We start from the raw sequence: 17,833 nt of genomic DNA, 5'->3' as shown, positions 1-17,833 counted from the left end.
CGCTAATGTTTATTCAGTTATAAGTTTTATTAAATAAAAAAAATAGTGTGTGCATTATGTGCGCATATTTGAAGTGAAACTTCTTACTAACAGCTATTAAATTGAAGTATACATATTTTTTATGAATGCTTTTTATAAAGTTCAAAAAAATTAGAGTTAATATAGAACCGTACACTGTTTCAGCTTTATAATTTTATAATAATTTTTTTAATTTTTATTAAAAAACGATAATTCTATTTTCTATTATATTCTATTTCTATTATATAATTCTATACTACCTCATCTGTATCTCTGACTACTACTAACTGCTACTAACCAACAATTCGTTTTGTGTTCTGTTTTTGTTAAAATGTTTTGTTCGTTATTCATGTGCTGGGGATGTATTTTTAAATTAATGTTAATCCTTAGGCAACCAGTATTTCTTCTCTAAATTTTACATAACCAAATTGTCACTTTAAATCGCTGTCTTTTTTAGACAGCTGTCACTTGTCTTGTCATTATTCGAATTCTCAGAATGTTGTTAACAGAAGTTTCATCTTAAAATAAAATTTTCATCAAATCACAATTGTTTATCTCCATCATTTACCGGATTAATAATACAGAAATTACAGCTCAATTACAGCCATTTCATTATTTATAGCGATTTACGGTAATTTTATTAAATTATACGAATATTCTCGTTGATTATTGGTTTGAAATAAATATGACAGTGTCATCCAATGAAAATGCGAGTTACTTACTCTAAATTCTAATTCATTCTTGTGTCACGACCTTAATTTTTCTCCCAACGCAGAATTTCTGACTTCCATTGTCTTTATTTTATTTTGCAACGTTTCAGGCAGAAGTATCACTGACCGATATCAAGTGTGAACTAATCTATATCCTAAAACTACTGAGCTAAAAATACTAGAGCCGAGAATTCACCCGTGAATTAGTTGGATGCAGTTAAGCATGAGGTTTTTCACTAATAGTGGAGTGTCCAGAGACTTTTACCTCCGAATTCAATTACTGTGAATGTATTAATGTGAAACCTTCTGTATTGTGTTTTATAGATAAAATACTAAAATGTTTACCCATTTTTTTTTCGTCGCTTTTAATTTTTTATTTTAGTAATCTTAATTTTTTGATTTGTTTAATTCTTTTTCTAAGTAAATTTATTGAAGTAAATAAATCTAATGCATAAGCTATACCTATTCTGCTTATATTCTAATCATTGAAATTTTGATTGAAATCGAATTATACAGGGTGGCGCGACATATACAACGCGATTTTTGCAAGGAGAACAAAAGTTTGTATTGAAGTGAAATTTTGTGAGCTTATGTAATTTTCTAAAGTTATGTAGTGTTCTATAGGGTGTCCTCAAAAAAACTTACACATGAAAGTTATGTTTTTTGTAATGGAACGCCCTATACAGGGTGCTACAAATTTGAGGTACGAGCATTGGTATCTCGGAAACCGTAATAGATACGAAGATGGTTAAATTGGGGCAAAGTTGCGTCTTGGGCTGTTCACCAAGATGCCATCAAAAAAAGTTTTAAAAATTTCAAGGATTGCTGAGTTTTTTGGAAAAAACGGATTTTTTTGAAAACTAATTTAATTTTTTCCTGTCGTTACTTTTTAGAAAATCAAAAAACTAATTGCACATTCTCATAGCCACTTTATTAGGGCTATCTGATAGTATTTTTAGATTTTCAAATTAGCTGATAATTTGTGAGATGCAGAGGCCAAGTTAATTTTTTTAAATACGGGCCTGCATTTTTTATTTCAGGTTTTGAAAGAAATCGGTCTCCTGAGTACAATGGTATGTCACACTTTATATTTTTTTTTGTTTTGGGTACCTTAACAGCAACAAAACTATTTAATTATTATTTAAAATAATTTCAAGTCCGACTCTGTTTTTTGAATTATTTAATCTGATGATATTCATTGGAACAATATTGATCAGCGCTAATTAATATTGAATAAGGAAATCGAGCCAGTTGAAAGATTCAAATAAAATAATATCCAGGTCAGCAATTTAAATATATTATTTTTAACTTTTTTATTGTGGAATTTGAAATCTAAGCATAATATTAATCGTAGTTATTATAAATAAATCAACTTCTACAAACTAGTTTTTAATGCTCTACATGTTCGAAAGGGTTACCACCCTCCTTTTGCATAAATTTATTATTCGTTCAATTTTATTTATACGCTCTTTGAACATATCTTCTTTTTATACTTCCGAATGCATTTTGTACTTTTTATTGTAAATGTTGAAAAATATTGAGTTATCTTTTACAAATCACGTCAAGTAATGCCCCCCCTCCTTGGCAAGAAGTCCAGCAACCTCGCTAGCAATAATTATACTACTCTGCCATTTCCAATCCATCTTCCAGGGATATTATTTGATTGTTTATATTACATTTATTTTATTTTATATTATTTTTAATTATTTTATTGCATTTGATTTTCCGTATTCAATGTTTTACCCCACGTCATTGTTAAGTTTGAACACTTCACATCAATATTGTAACGTTGAATAGATTTAATATTAAAAATATAACAGAGCCGAACTTGAAATTAGATTAAATAAATTGTGTTCAAATGTCCAAAACAAAAAAAAATAAGTGTGGCATACCACTGTACTCAGGAGAACGAATTCTTTCAAAAGCTGAAATAAAAAATGCAGGTCCGTATTTAAAAAAATTAAGTTGGTCTCTGTATCTCACAAATTATCAGCTAATTTAAAAATCTAAAAATACTCTCCGATAGCGCTAATAAAGTGGGTATGACAATGTGCAATTAGTTTTTTGATTTTCTAAAAGGTAACGACAACAAAAAATAAAATTGATTTTCAAAAAAATCCGTTTTTTCCAAAAAACTCAGCAATTCTTGAAATTTTTAAAACTATTTTGATGGCATCTTGGTGAACATCCCAAAGCGCAACTTTGCCCCAATTTAACCATCTTTGTATCTATACGGTTTCCGACATACCAATGCTCGTACCTCGAATTTGTAGCACCCTGTATATTAATTTATTTTTGGATTCTAGTAAAAAAATAAAGGTTTGTTTCATTAGAAAAGTATATGACTAAAATTCACCGGCACGAAAAATGGACACCTTAAAACTTTGATGTATTTTAAAGGTTAATATATTTTGTTCTAGTGGGCCGATTTTGATGATTTTTTAAGCAGTGTGTAGCGAAGTTATTTGACTTTTTAGTATTTTTTTCTAAATTAAAAATGAAACTCCCCATCTGTTAATTATACGAGGGAAAACAAAATGTTGATATTTTGGTGAAAGTTTGAAACACCCTGTGGAATATGGTAAAACAGCAAGAAATTATTTTATCATCTGGATACATCCTTTCTCGATGGTTTGTTTTTTGGTTCATCTCATTAGCTTTATTTTTGTTGGAAATATTCGCTTTTGAAGAAAACAGTAACATTTTTTCGTAATTTTTACATTAAGACACATCTAGTAAGTTCTGGCCCCGAAGCATAAAATTTGCTTCATTTAATCTTCTTCTTATAGTCCGTTAGTTAATATGTACGTTTCTTAAGTGCAATTCATTATCAATTTGAAAAGCTGACAAACGGCGGTTCCTTAGCGATAAACTTACAATAAGTCGATCGTCTCGATTGGAAGTTCTCATACGAAGGTTCCTGGACGTCTAGATTGACGTCCTCATGGTTGTAGTCATAATTCAAAACCCTCTTAGTATACTCTATGATATTAAGGTATTTTTGGAACCGGAGTTTTATCGCAAATTCACTGAGCTAAACAAATATAGGTATATATTTGACTCACCCTGTACCTATAAAAATATTTTTGAAATGTGAACTACCATTAAACACATATTTTGTAAAAGGTTTGGAGTAAAAATCTCAAATAGGAATCCTGATACAGAGCTTTTGCGGAATACGGAGTCATTTTGTATGTATGCATTTGTATATGTGTGTTTTTTTTAAATACTAAAGTGAAAGCAACGAATTTAAATGGGTAAACTTTGTAATATATCTTATTAACAATACAATGCAAAAAGTTTTATAAAAATTCGTTCACAGTAAATGAATTCCGAAGTTTGTATCCCATAAGGGCTCAAAGCACTCCACTATAAGAATACCTGCATTGGAGCATTATATGAGTGGTTGCCATATTGTTAAAATTTCCATACTTAGATTGCTAAAGATTTTATTATTGTTAGAAATGCATATATACGGCCTCTTTAAATTTGCGCTTTTTCCAATGGGGTTGTGACTTTGTGGACACCCCGGGCTTACGACCATTTCATGTTGTGGTGCTTGGACCACACATGATCTGCAATACCTGACTTTATTGTTTCACATATTTGAGTATGTTTTTTATGTTCGTCAAGTCGTACATATAGAAGACATTTTGTCTCTCCAATATACGACTCACCGCACTCGCAAGGTACCTGGTTTACCAAGGTTTTGTCTTTGTTAGGACACTTCTTATAGTACTTCCAGACTTAAAAACAGTTTTAAAACAACCATAAACCATACATTTTCGAGAATACGTTGACCGGTGAACGTTACTTACACTTGTTCGAGAACAGTTTTCAAGACATATCAAAACATATTATAGCTTATTTCGCTGGAGAGCTTAAAAATTACGTTTTTTTATGAAATCACGGCCAACTATATTCTCCATTTAAAAGAAAAAACATATGTTTGTGTCATATATCAAAAATGACAGACTTTAGAAAAAAAAAACAGAGAATGCAGTCTCGTTAAGGATGTAATTCTCTGCAACTTTTAAGTATTTGAAAACTTTTTATCTAAAATAGATTATAATGGAATTGAGAGCACTTTTAAAATAGCCGAATTTCTTTTTCGAAATATCTAGTTATCCATAAACTTTTCAAAAATCCAAAAGGCGCATATGGTTATCGTCAAAAAACTGCAATTCTTTCCCCATTTAACCGACTCTCTAGCACCACTAATATTCAATATACCACCCTGTATTGACACATGTAGTTTGTTAAATTTATTCATTAAGGAGGGTCCACATTTAGTAACATGTTATATAACATTGCTATTTAACAAGCTACATGTAACATGTTAAAAAACCGGGAGCCGTCCACATTATAGTTTTCGTAGTCAATAATCGTTTTGGCGAGAAAGAGGTTCAGCTCGCAGCAGCGGCGTGCGTAATTATTTTTGAACTAAAGGAAAGAAAGTCGATTTTGAGTCCGCCATAGCCTACCAGCAAGATCTAGATACAGTTGAACTCAGTTAGCATATCTTTTCAATACTTGCCTCGGCTGTTTCTCGTGGTGTCGTCTGTCTTTTAAAAATATTAATAATTTACAGTACGTCTCGTCTCCTGGATCTGTGTCTATGAAAGGAATGCAGACAAAAAACATTTAAATAAACAGCAATATATTCTATACGTCAATTTGACGAGTGCGTCACGGCAAATCGCTCCGCCCACTCATTTTATTGGCTACTTGCAAATTTGTCTAATTTTTATTGATGGGACGCGTCGTCTATTTTTTACGAAAAACATCGAGAGAATATCGTTTCCCCTCTCACGGATACCCCGTAGCTACAGAACGGACAGACGTACTGTAAAAGCAAAAGCAAACCATTTTGAATTATCCATTTCATCTAAACCATGCAGTTCCTGATTTGCATTTCTTTTGTTCCCGCTGGAACTGGCCTATTAGATTACGCATTATTTCTCAACTTTTTCTGTTTCCTAATACATACTATGAAATGAAAATCGCTGCCATTTTATATGGAAAATTATATGGGGAATGTCATCGATCGTCATGTCCAAGCCAACTGGACGGGAGGCCGACGGGAGGCAGTTTTTTTTTCGATCATATGGTATTATTGACCAGTAAATAAACAAACCAATATCAGCTCACCACACTAAGATTCTGTCGCGCATGTCCCTGAAAATATGAGCGGCTAAACTAGAAATTTAGCAAGTGTGGACGCGTTGTTTCATGTTACAATAGCAATGTTGCACCACATCTTTTGATCTTTACCGACTACAAATGGATAACATCTAGCAAGTTATATAGCATCGAAATTTGCTAAATATAACTAAAAAATATGTAACATGTTATATAACTTTGCTATATAGCAGTGTTATATAGCAAGTGTGGACCGTCCTTTATGGTAATGAGGTACAATAGCATAACATAATACCAACACACTTAAACTGGTAAACCATATAAGATTAATTGCAAAACCTCTAACGAGGGGTAGGGGACTCACAATCTCGCAATCTTTTCAAATGTTTATTTCAAAAAATAATTTTGTTTAAAAATGGGGCAACATGCTTCGGGAATCAGTTGCTTCCCATTATCACGCCCAAAAAGCTAAAATAATCGAAATCACAATCAAAATAGATAAACATTTTGAGAGAGATATTGATTTATATATTTATCTATTTTGACTGTTATTTCGATTATTTTAGCTTTTTGGGCCTGATGATGGGAAGTAGCTGATTCCCGGAATATGCTGGTCCATTTTTAAACAAAATTATTTTCTGAAATAAACATTTGCAAAGATTGAAAGGTTTTGACTCCTCTACCACTCGTTAAAGATTTTGCAATTGAGATGTAGGTACTCATACTAGGTTGGAGAACGTTTAGTCATATAAGATTATATTTATTTTTTATTAGTAGGTAAAACATGTATTACTGTCACTGTATTATAACTTTTTATAGTGACAAAATCTAATCAAAATGTAAATCGGTTAACTTACTTGCTTCCACTCCAGCTTATCAATAGCTTCTGCACCTGGTGCTGAACTGTCGCCCAGAGGAGGCCGAAGTAAGGAAACATACTGCAAATTTAAAAATATATCGAGTTAGTGACAGACATTTAATTATTTCAGTAATATACTGGAATAATACGTCTATGGAAATGCAGGAATGGTAATCTACCATTCCCACCAATATTATCGATGATATATCTGATAATTTATTTCGTTGAACATAATTCCAAGTTTTGCAAGGTACCTTACTAACTGACTTAGTTACTTACCTAGTTAATGCGATTAACGTGTCAGTCGATATTAAATCAATTGACATCCCTAGGCTCTTTAATCAGCGCTGTTTCAATATAGCATTATATCGAACTCGTGGCTTATCAAAGTTTGACTTTGTGTGTGAGTTTAGCTTGTTGCCATATTATAGGGGTTTAAAGAAATATCGTATAATAATGAAATACTCTATACCGAGTGCATTTTAAAAGTGGCTCACTCCTATAATTTTTTTATTTTTTTAGATCAAAAATCGAGATTTGGTATGTTAGATATGACATAAATTAGGATTGATTGGAGTATTCAATTGTTTTCGGTCACTTCCTGTTTCACCGGAAATGACTACACTTTTGATTCTTAAATAGCACCCTCGGTATTTTGTTACTTTATCCGATATAAAATGACATTCTGAATAGAGTGATATATCACTTGTCAACTTTTAACATTTTCGCTTAAAACAAAATTGAATTTTAAATTTCAATCTAGATTGCCATGGCTGTGTTAAAACCACTAATTTTTAATCAAGGAGCCTTGGAGAATAGATTTGATCGTCTAATGTTTTTCGTGTTTTGTCCTGGCCGGTTAAAAGATGCCCAAATCGTATTTTTAATAATAACTCAATTTTTTCAAATGGAACGAAGATGAAAATGTAAAAAGTTAACATAATATATGTCATTCTATTCAGAATGTCAATTTCTATCAAATAAAGTAAAAAAATACCGAGGGTGCCATTTAAAAATCAAAAGTTGTAGTAATTTCCGGTGAAACAGGAAGTGACCGAAAACAATTAAATACGTCAATCAATCCTAATTTATGTCATACACTAATATACCAAATCTCAATTTTTAATCTGAAAAAATAAAAAGTTATAGGGATGAGCCACTTTTGAGACGGTATATAGGGTGGTCCGAATAATTCCTTTCCGGAAAATTCGGCAGCATATTCTACAGACAAAAATAAGAAGTTCTCAAAAAGAAGTTCAGAAAAAAGTCCCTAAAATGCTTGTAGAGAGCGCCACATGCATATTTTTTAACTGGTTTGAAGAGTAATAACTTTTCGTCCGTACCTGTATAATATCTAGTAACAAAATATGCATTTACGTTTTTAACGTAAAAAGATATTTTGATAAAAATCGCTAACGGTAATGGTCCTCGAAATATTTGGAATCGAAATTATCAATACATGCCATTATTGACATAAATTAAATATGTTGACTCAATAGTTATTAGACCGAAATAATCAATTTGAAATGTTTTTGTGCCAAAAGTTGAACAGAAACTGTTTTATCATAATTTTTTCGAAGAAAAATGTATGATTAACTAAAAAAAGTCCCCAAATATATCATTTCAGCCAAAGAACTATCTACTCAACATGTTTATTTTTTGTCAATAATGACATGTATTGACTATTCTCAATATCTTGAGAACGGTTACTCGCAGCGATTTTTACTCAGATATATTTTTTTACGTAAAAATGACGGACATGTATATTTTTTCACTAGGTAGTTTTATACAGGTACGGTCGAGAAAAGTTATTACTCTTCAAAACAGTTAGAACACATGCAGGTGGCACCCTCTACAAGTAGGTGTCATATTGATATATGTAAATCAAATTACTCATGTCAAAAAGCACCCTAACACCATTTTTTTACCCAAACATAGACTATAGTTCAAAATTATTTGAAAAAAAAATAAAAATTATACTTTTACACCCTGTATCTCTGAAACGAAGAATTTTAGGACATATACTTTTTCTGCAGAATATGCTGCCGAAGTTTCTGGGATATAATTCGGAGCAGCCTGTATATTTATTGTTTTGGTACACCAACTGACTTATTTTGAAATATTTAATAACAATATCTGACTAGGAGATTCAAATTTTATCTACTTAGTAACAGCAAAATAAAATACTAATTCACCACAATACACCAAAACTAACATAGCAAAACACGCGACCAGTGTTTAAAAAAGTGTTTTGGTGTATTGAGATGCGGTTTGCACAACCTTTCTTACTTTTTTGTCAAACGGAAGATGCCGTAAATAAAATTTTCATATCCCTCTTAGTTTCTGAGTTACAGGGTCTTATTGAAAATTTTGCAATTTAAAACATTCCCTATATCTCTGTTATTGAAAGGTATCGAGCAAGAACAGTTAACCAAATAGGACTGCTCATTCAGCTAAAAGTGTCCGCCAGGTGCATGCGAAAACTACTCGCTTTGTGACGTCATTGTAGTCCTTGTCATGGTTATTAGTCCTTATCCGGCAACCAATAATACACACACGTGCATTATTAGTTGCCGAATGCAAAACGTTCATTATTTAGTTTATTTATTTAAACACCTTATATGTATGCAGTATAGAAAATTAACTGTATAAATCGTATTAAATACTCGGATAATGCATTTTTAAGAACAACAGTTCCCAACATCACCTTTTGCAAGCATTATTTTTAGAGTACTTCCATATTTTGCTTTAAAATAATTAATAAACAATATCGCAGGCACAATTAATAAACATCGTAAGCACTTTGTCACAATCCACAACACAAAATGAACGTATTTATACACTCTATAGCTCTAAAAACTTTAAAGGCACCTTTTTCACATTTAAAATTGACAAAATAATTAAGTCAAAATTTCGCAGCTGTTATTTTTATAAGTTTAGCATAGGCAACCAAAAATACACACTATCATGACAAGGACTACAATGACGTCACAACTGTCAACTGAAGCGCGGGAAGAGGCGAACGTATGTCTTATGAGGATGAGCAATCCTATTAATTTACCATTCTTGTGTATCGAGAAGGTGAACACTGTTGTATTTTTTTTCGTATATCTTTTTACGTAGAATACAGTGGAGTAGGCTGTTTTTACGAAAAAAAAACAGTGTGTGCACTATCTGCGCATATTTGAAGTGAAACTTCTTACTAACAGCTATTAAATTGGAAGATTTGAAGGACATTTTGAAAAAGTGATATACAGGGTGGTCCGAATTGTATTCCGGAAACTTTAGCAGCATATTCTACAGATAAAAATTAGTAAAAAAGTTCGTATAAATGTATGTCCCCAAATGCTTAGTTTCAGAGATACAGGGTGTAGAAGTTTTATTTTTATTTCAATTTGTTCCAAATAATTTCTGAAGTAACGTCCATATTTGGATAAAAATTGGTGATTAGGAGTTTTTTGACATGAGAAATTTGATTTTGATGTCAATATGACTCCTTCTTGTAGAGGGCGTTACCTACATGTGTTTTAACTGTTTTGAAGTGTAATAACTTTTCGTCCGTACTTGTATGAAACAGCTGAGTGAAAAAATATACATTTTCGTGATTTTCTACGTTAAAAATGTCTCTTGGTAAAAATCGCTACGAGCAACCGTTCTCAAGATATTTAGAATGGAAATAGTCAATACATGTCATTATTGAAAAAAATAAACACGTTGCACGTTGGGTAGATAGTTATTTGACTGAAGCAATTAATTTTGTGAAATTTTTATTTTTTTAAATTAATCATAAATTTTTCTGCGAAAAAATGATATGATAAAACAGTTTTTGTTGAACTTTTGGCACAAAAACATTTCAAATTTATGATTACAGTCTAATAACTATTTAGTCAACATGTGTAATTTATGTCACAACCAAATATCTCGAGAACCATTACTCGTAGCGATTTTTACCAAGAGACCATTTTTACGTAAAAAAGTCGTAATTGTATAGGTTTTTACTCAGTAGTTTTATACAGGTACGGACGAAAAGTTATTACTCTTCAAAACAGTTAAAATACATGTAGGTGGCGCCCCCTACGAATAGGAGTCATTTTGACATAAAAATTAAATTCCTCATGTCAAAAAACTCCTACGCACTAATTTTCGTCGAAATATCGACGTTACTTCATAAATTATTAGGAAAAAATCGAAATAAAAATGAAACTTCTACACCCTGTATCTTAGAAACTAAGCATTTTAGGACATACATTTATACGAACTTTTTTACTTATTTTTATCTGCAGGATATGCCGCCGAAGTTTCCGGAATACAATTCGGACCACCCTGTATAATGCTGTTTTAATATAAATATTATTTTCAATTTATTTCTGTACATTTTCTGTTTCAATTTGCCTGCAAATTTTGTGGAATACCACCCAAAATACACACTTTTATGCAAATGCCTAATAATGTTAACGCCTCTTAAAACTTATTTAAGAAGAGAATTGCCAGAGTCCTAGTAGCTTAGGCCTTTAAATTAATTAAAAAAAGAGAATAAGTTTTGAACCTAACCAACAATTTGTGTGATCTGATTTTGTAAAGGTTTGTTTTTACATGTTTTGTTCATTATTTATAATGATTTACAGTAATTTTGTTAAATTATATTCTCGTTGATTAGTGGTTTGAAATAAATTGGATACAGCACTTGGAGGTGTCCTTACACAAATCTTGGACGGAGAAGAAAAACTCATAGCTTATGCTAGTCGTTCGTTATCTTGAGCGGAACGTAACTACTCTGTTACTGAACGCGAATGAAGAGAAATTTCAGTTTTCATTACAGTTCTTACTGACCATTATTCTCTACTTTAGCTTAGCTATTTGAAAACCTCTTTAGGGAGATTGGCTCGTTAGTCACTTAAGTTGCGAAAAAACTCCTTCAATTTAGTTTATCGTAAAGGGGCGGATCATGTTGTTCGGGATGCATTGAGTCGCATGTTTGAGAAATCAATTTCACACAGAAATATCCACCCATGGTTTTCAGCCTTTGATCCGAAGGGTGCCAGATCTGCCAAGCGGCATCCTTCTATTTTCACTAATAAAGGCGATACCTAATAATTTCAATGGGACACCCTGTACAAAACGAACTCGGCTGACTGGGCCTGAATAGGCTGTGCTATTACACTATGTTTAATTTTTCTAGGACGTGGAAAAGTCGGAAGGTCTATGATCTACCTAAAACAGTACATTCAAATAACTAATCTACTCTAACAGTAACACTGTCACGTTTTTACATTTTGTTTAAAGTCCTTTTATTCGATACATTTTCAGAATAATAACGGTTCCCTTTATAACGCGCTTTATAGCTCCGTTTCCGCAAATTAAAGCCACAGTGTGTGAGCATTTTATGCGACATAATACCATAAATTGCTGTTTTTATGAGCGTAGATTATCGCTCAGAACTTTTATAACAATGAAAATTGTGTCGGAATAGTGTAGTTACCGTTTTTACATTTTGTGTCGTTAGAATATGGGCGCACATTTTAGTCATATGAAAATTAATAATTACAGTCACCCCAACACTATTAATCATTACTTGTGTTTATAGCCCTTAAAATTCAGAGATAAGAAAATATTTTAATTTAATAATATTTTTATATAAAGCTCAATATCATAGTTTATACAGTCTGTTGCTTCGCCGACCTGGACATAGGAAATTCCTGCAAATAGCCTGCAAATTTTGTGGAACGCCACCCAAAATACGCACTTTTATGCAAATGCCTAAGAATTTTAAGAAGAGAAAATATTTGAACACTGGTTATGTTCAATTTTTTTCTAATTTGTATTTATAGTGGTTTACAGTAATTTTGTTAAATTATACGAATATTTTCGTTGATTATTGGTTTGAGATAAATATGACGATGTCCTTCAATGAAAATGCGATTTGCCTAACTCTAATAATTCTAATTCTGAGCTAGCAAATAAGCTAAATACTTTATACCTGGACCGTTATTCAGAAGCTACAAACTTATCGATGAAAATATACATGAAAATTTACTTCCTAGCACATAACCAGAGAATACTGGTACCCAGGTACAGCATCAAGTTTATTATAATGCTTTTCTTAGCTTTAAATCAAATGTTTTTTTGTGTTTGCGCGATCCTTACCACTCTTCTTTTCTCGCTAGCTCGTGCGTCAAGGCAAAGTCAAGTTCATGTCGCGTCGTGCCAAGACCGTAGTGTGTCACGACCTTGAATTTTTACTCCCACCGCGCGTAAAAAAGTTTCACTTCAATAAAATGGGGAAAACTTAAAAAAAAAACTTAAACACATTTTTAAAAATTACATGGGATTTCCTATGTCCAAATCTGTGATGCAACACACGGTATATTTTTCAGATATTTTTGTAGCCTGGGTCACCCTCTAAATAGTAAATAGTGAATAGTGAATAGTGAATAGTGAATAGTGAATAGTGAATAGTGAATAGTGAATAGTGAATAGTGAATAGTGAATAGTGAATAGTGAATAGTGAATAGTGAATAGTGAATAGTAAATAGTAAATAGTAAATAGTAAATAGTAAATAGTAAATAGTAAATAGTAAATAGTAAATAGTAAATAGTAAATAGTAAATAGTAAATAGTAAATAGTAAATAGTAAATAGTAAATAGTAAATAGTAAATAGTAAATAGTAAATAGTAAATAGTAAATAGTAAATAGTAAATAGTAAATAGTAAATAGTAAATAGTAAATAGTAAATAGTAAATAGTAAATAGTAAATAGTAAATAGTAAATAGTAAATAGTAAATAGTAAATAGTAAACAGTAAATAGTAAATGGTACATAGTAAATATTAAATAGTAAATAGTAAATAGTACATAGCAAATAGCAAATAGTAAATAGTAAATGGTAAATGGTAACTGGTAACTGGTAACTGGTAAATGGTAAATAGTAAAAAATAAATAGTAAATAGTAAATAATAAATAGTAAATAGTAAATAGTAAATAGTAGATAGTAGATAGTAGATAGTAGATAGTAGATAGTAGATAGTAGATAGTAGATAGTAGATAGTAGATAGTAGATAGTAAATAGTAAATAGTAAATAGTAAATAGTAAATAGTAAATAGTAAATAGTAAATAGTAAATAGTAGATAGTAGATAGTAGATAGTAGATAGTAGATAGTAGATAGTAGATAGTAGATAGTAGATAGTAGATAGTAGATAGTAGATAGTAGATAGTAGATAGTAGATAGTAGATAGTAGATAGTAGATAGTAGATAGTAGATAGTAGATAGTAGATAGTAGATAGTAGATAGTAGATAGTAGATAGTAGATAGTAGATAGTAGATAGTAGATAGTAGATAGTAAATAGTAAATAGTAAATAGTAAATAGTAAATAGTAAATAGTAAATAGTAAATAGTAAATAGTAAATAGTAAATAGTAAATAGTAAATAGTAAATAGTAAATAGTAAATAGTAAATAGTAAAGATATTAACGAATTTATTTTGTTATAAACAGTTCCTTACCTTCTCCCGTTCTAAACTTCTAATCATCTCCAAGTCGGTTGTATCTGATATACCCCCGTGCACAACTAAGACTTTGTTATTGATAATTGTTCCCAATGGTAACCATCGATAGACACCTTCAAAAAGTTTCAGCAGTCTTTCATGATTTTTCTAGAAATTAAAAAATAAAGTCATGGTTATATTTCATAAAAATAAGAAATAAATAAATGCACATCTGGCATGTCCTAATTATCACTAAACAAACTAAACTGTTAACTAAATAAATATAGCTGTTTGTTATTCTTGACAGATATTATTCATAATCTATCCTATTGGTGATATTTTTGAACGAACATTTTTATTATATTTTCCGAAAAATATTATCGATGTAAACAAAGACTAAAAGCCGTATTATTTTGCCAACTCTCTGATAAATAAACAAGAAAATCCCTATTGCCTCACATTTCAGTGGGTGGGCTTCATGTAGTTGCTATGGGTAACCTCGAAAAGGCCGCCCTTATATATTTGGAATAAAACCCTTTTAGGTCCGTATTTGTAAATAGAACATCAATTTGTGATACATAATTCGCAAACGGAACTTTGAGCTCCAAACAATTAGGTAGAAAAATATAACAGTTGCAATATACCGGGTTCGTCTCTAAAGTGGCTCACCTCTATAACTTTTTTATTTTTTCAGTTAAAACAACACAGATTTTGTATGTTAGTATATGACATAAATTTGGATTGATTGACGTATCCAATTGTTTTCGGTCACTTCGTGTTTCGCCGAAAATGACTTTGATATTTAAATGGCACCGTCGGTATTTTTTACTTTATTTCATAGAAAATAACACTCTGAATAGAATTACATATCATATGTCAACTTTTGACATTTTCGCATATTTATGGTTTATTTGAAATTATAACATGCGGTTCATAACGAAAATTTGACTCAAAATACCAAGTGTGTGGTATCAAATTATTCGTAAAAAATGTTTTTTCCAAATATGCTAATGAGCCACCCTTGTTCCATTTAAAAAAGGCTGTACTTAAACTGCCGTTAAACGGTAGCTTACTAAAATGCCGTTAATAGGTATAACGTCGTTGATGTGACGCACTTGACGGCTTTATGAAATATAGGAATTTTATAAGGACTAACCAACGCTATCCACCCCTCCAAATAACCAACTTAACCAACGCAACTAGCCTCGACACTGATAAAAAATATAAAAAATAAATATAAATTAGTAAAAATCAACCAACCCCACCAAATAACCAACTAACCAATGAATTAACACCCTCCAAATAACCACGCTAACCAACCCGCCAAATAACTAAACCAATCCAACCAAAAAGAGTGAAACCAATGCAATAAGATCACGCTACAAGCAAAAAAAATATAAAAAAGTCTTGGTCGGCATGAGATTTGAACCACGAACCATTGGCTTACGAAGCGATAGCCTCAGCCACTGACCCACAGGTGCTCTCTCTTAAGCAAAATGCTTAAGGTTAGGCATTACTTTCCGCCGACATGAACGACGTCACAATATCTATTAACGGCATTTTAGTAGGCTACCGTTTAACGGCTGTTTAAGTACATCGTTTAAAAAATTGAGATATGATTAAAAATATGACTTGGATATCTTTTAACAGGCCAGGACAAGAGACAAGAAACATTAATAAAATTAAAATTAAGAATTAGTGTTTTTAACATAGCCATAACACTTTAGATTAAAAAAACGAAATTTAAAATACGATTTTTTATTAAGTAAAAATGTCAAAAATTGACATATGATATGTCATTCTATTGAGAATGTCATATTCTATCGAATGAAGTAAAAAAAAAAATACCGAGGGTGCCATTTAAAAATCGAAAGTTGTATTTCCGGTGAAACAGGAAGTGACCAAAAACAATTGAATACGTCACTCAATCCTAATTCATGTCATATACTAACATACCAAATCTCGTTTTTTTTATCTGGAAAAATAAAAAAAGTTATAGGGGTGAGCCACTTTTAAGACGCACCCGGTATATACGAAGACTCTTTCAATATTGCGAAACAAAAATTGAAGGTAGATATATTCTTTTGTCAAACATAGACGAAATATTTCCTATAAAATATGTTCGGAAAGATTTAACAAGATGCAGGATGTTGTCTTCAAAGATATTGATTTAATAGGCAATTTTTTGGTACGTGTTTGATAATAATATAGTGTCTCTTTCTGGGTCATTACCTTTTACATATTTAAGCTAAGAGAGCACCTAGCTGGGAGCACCTAGCTCTGGGGCACCTAGGGATATCCTTATTTATCATTAATAAAAGAATATAGGGAACATAGAGAAATATAAAATAAAAGAGTTGTCATTTCCATAGTCAGAAATAGGCAACACGTTTAACGAGGATCGATTGTAGCGCCCCCTTGAGCACTAACTGAACTAATGGAAATATGACAGACGTAAACGGTAAAATCTAAAGGTTAAACCACTCCATGATAGTCAGCATGCATATAGAACGGGCAGATCCACAGAAACTGCTCTGTACCAATTAACGGAGCTAATACAGACAAGTCTGGATAGCAAAGAAACAGCAATTTGTGCCTTCTTGGATATTGCGGGGGCGTTTGACAATATACCACATAAGGTGGTCAGGCGATCTCTAGAAACAAGAGGGGTGAACAGAACTATTATTCGCTGGTTTTGGGAAATGCTGTCAACACGAACAGCAGAGGCTCAGATGGGCACCAAAACTGTAGCTGTTAAAACAACGCAAGGAACTCCGCAAGGTGGAGTAACCTCCCCTTTGCTGTGGAGCTTGATGGTGGATGAACTACTAGATGAATTAACTCTAGCGGGAATACACTGCATTGGGTATGCAGATGACATAGTCATGATCGCTCGGGGGAAACATGAAGGCACCTTGTGTGATATTATCCAAAGAGGACTCCGTATCACTGAGAGATGGTGTAGGACTGTCGGGCTGAGTATCAACTCAGACAAAACCGCGATAGTGCCATTCACCAGAAGGCGAAGTCTGAAAAACTTGAAAAGAATCCAACTAGATGGAAAGGAAATACTGCCAACACAGGAAGTTAAATACCTGAGAATAACCCTGGACAGTAAACTCCTGTGGAACAGGCATATTAAGAACACTACCAGCAAAGCCATAAAGGCTCTCATGATATGCAGAAGACTGGCCGGAAATAGATGGGGCTGCTCCCCTAACATTTTGCGCTGGATGTATACCATGATAGTAAGACCCATGATTACTTATGGAGCAGTTGCCTGGTACACAAAACTACAGCAACGGACGGCAAGGCTAAACCTATGCAAAGTCCAGAGACTAGCATGTGTTTGCATCACAGGAGCCATGAGGACCTGTCCAACAACAGCAATGGAGGTCATTCTAGATCTAACACCACTGCACATTGTCATTGGTAGATATGCCAATGCGACAATGATTAGAATGGTCACTAACGGAATTAGTACTGGGAGAATTGTCAGATCAGGGGCTTGGAACACCCTCAAAAAGGAAATACCACTCCTGCAACTCCCAGTGGACGATATGCCAAGAACGTACAAGTTTGACAGACATGTCAATGTAGTATTGAGCAATAAGAAGGATTG

At 32.2% G+C, this 17,833-nt stretch overlaps 1 protein-coding gene across 1 annotated transcript in view; it reads right to left on the bottom strand.

The window, feature by feature from the left end:
- The window catches only part of LOC115890887 (serine/threonine-protein phosphatase rdgC), a 494,608-nt gene that overhangs the window by 30,249 nt on the left and 446,526 nt on the right, over positions 1 to 17,833 (bottom strand). Inside the window, exons 10-11 of the mRNA XM_030911238.1 lie at positions 14,230 to 14,379; positions 6,728 to 6,808 (exon numbers count right to left, since the gene is read on the bottom strand). Coding sequence (XP_030767098.1) covers positions 6,728 to 6,808; positions 14,230 to 14,379 — 231 coding nt within the window. The remainder of the gene's footprint in view (positions 1 to 6,727; positions 6,809 to 14,229; positions 14,380 to 17,833) is intronic.

This window comes from Sitophilus oryzae, unplaced genomic scaffold (assembly GCF_002938485.1).
Source record: "Sitophilus oryzae breed Bouriz unplaced genomic scaffold, Soryzae_2.0 scaffold_937_pilon_pilon, whole genome shotgun sequence".
Classification (NCBI taxonomy): domain Eukaryota; kingdom Metazoa; phylum Arthropoda; class Insecta; order Coleoptera; family Curculionidae; genus Sitophilus; species Sitophilus oryzae.
The sequence above is the reverse complement of the archived record's forward strand: the minus strand, read 5'-3'. Positions and strand labels throughout refer to the sequence as shown.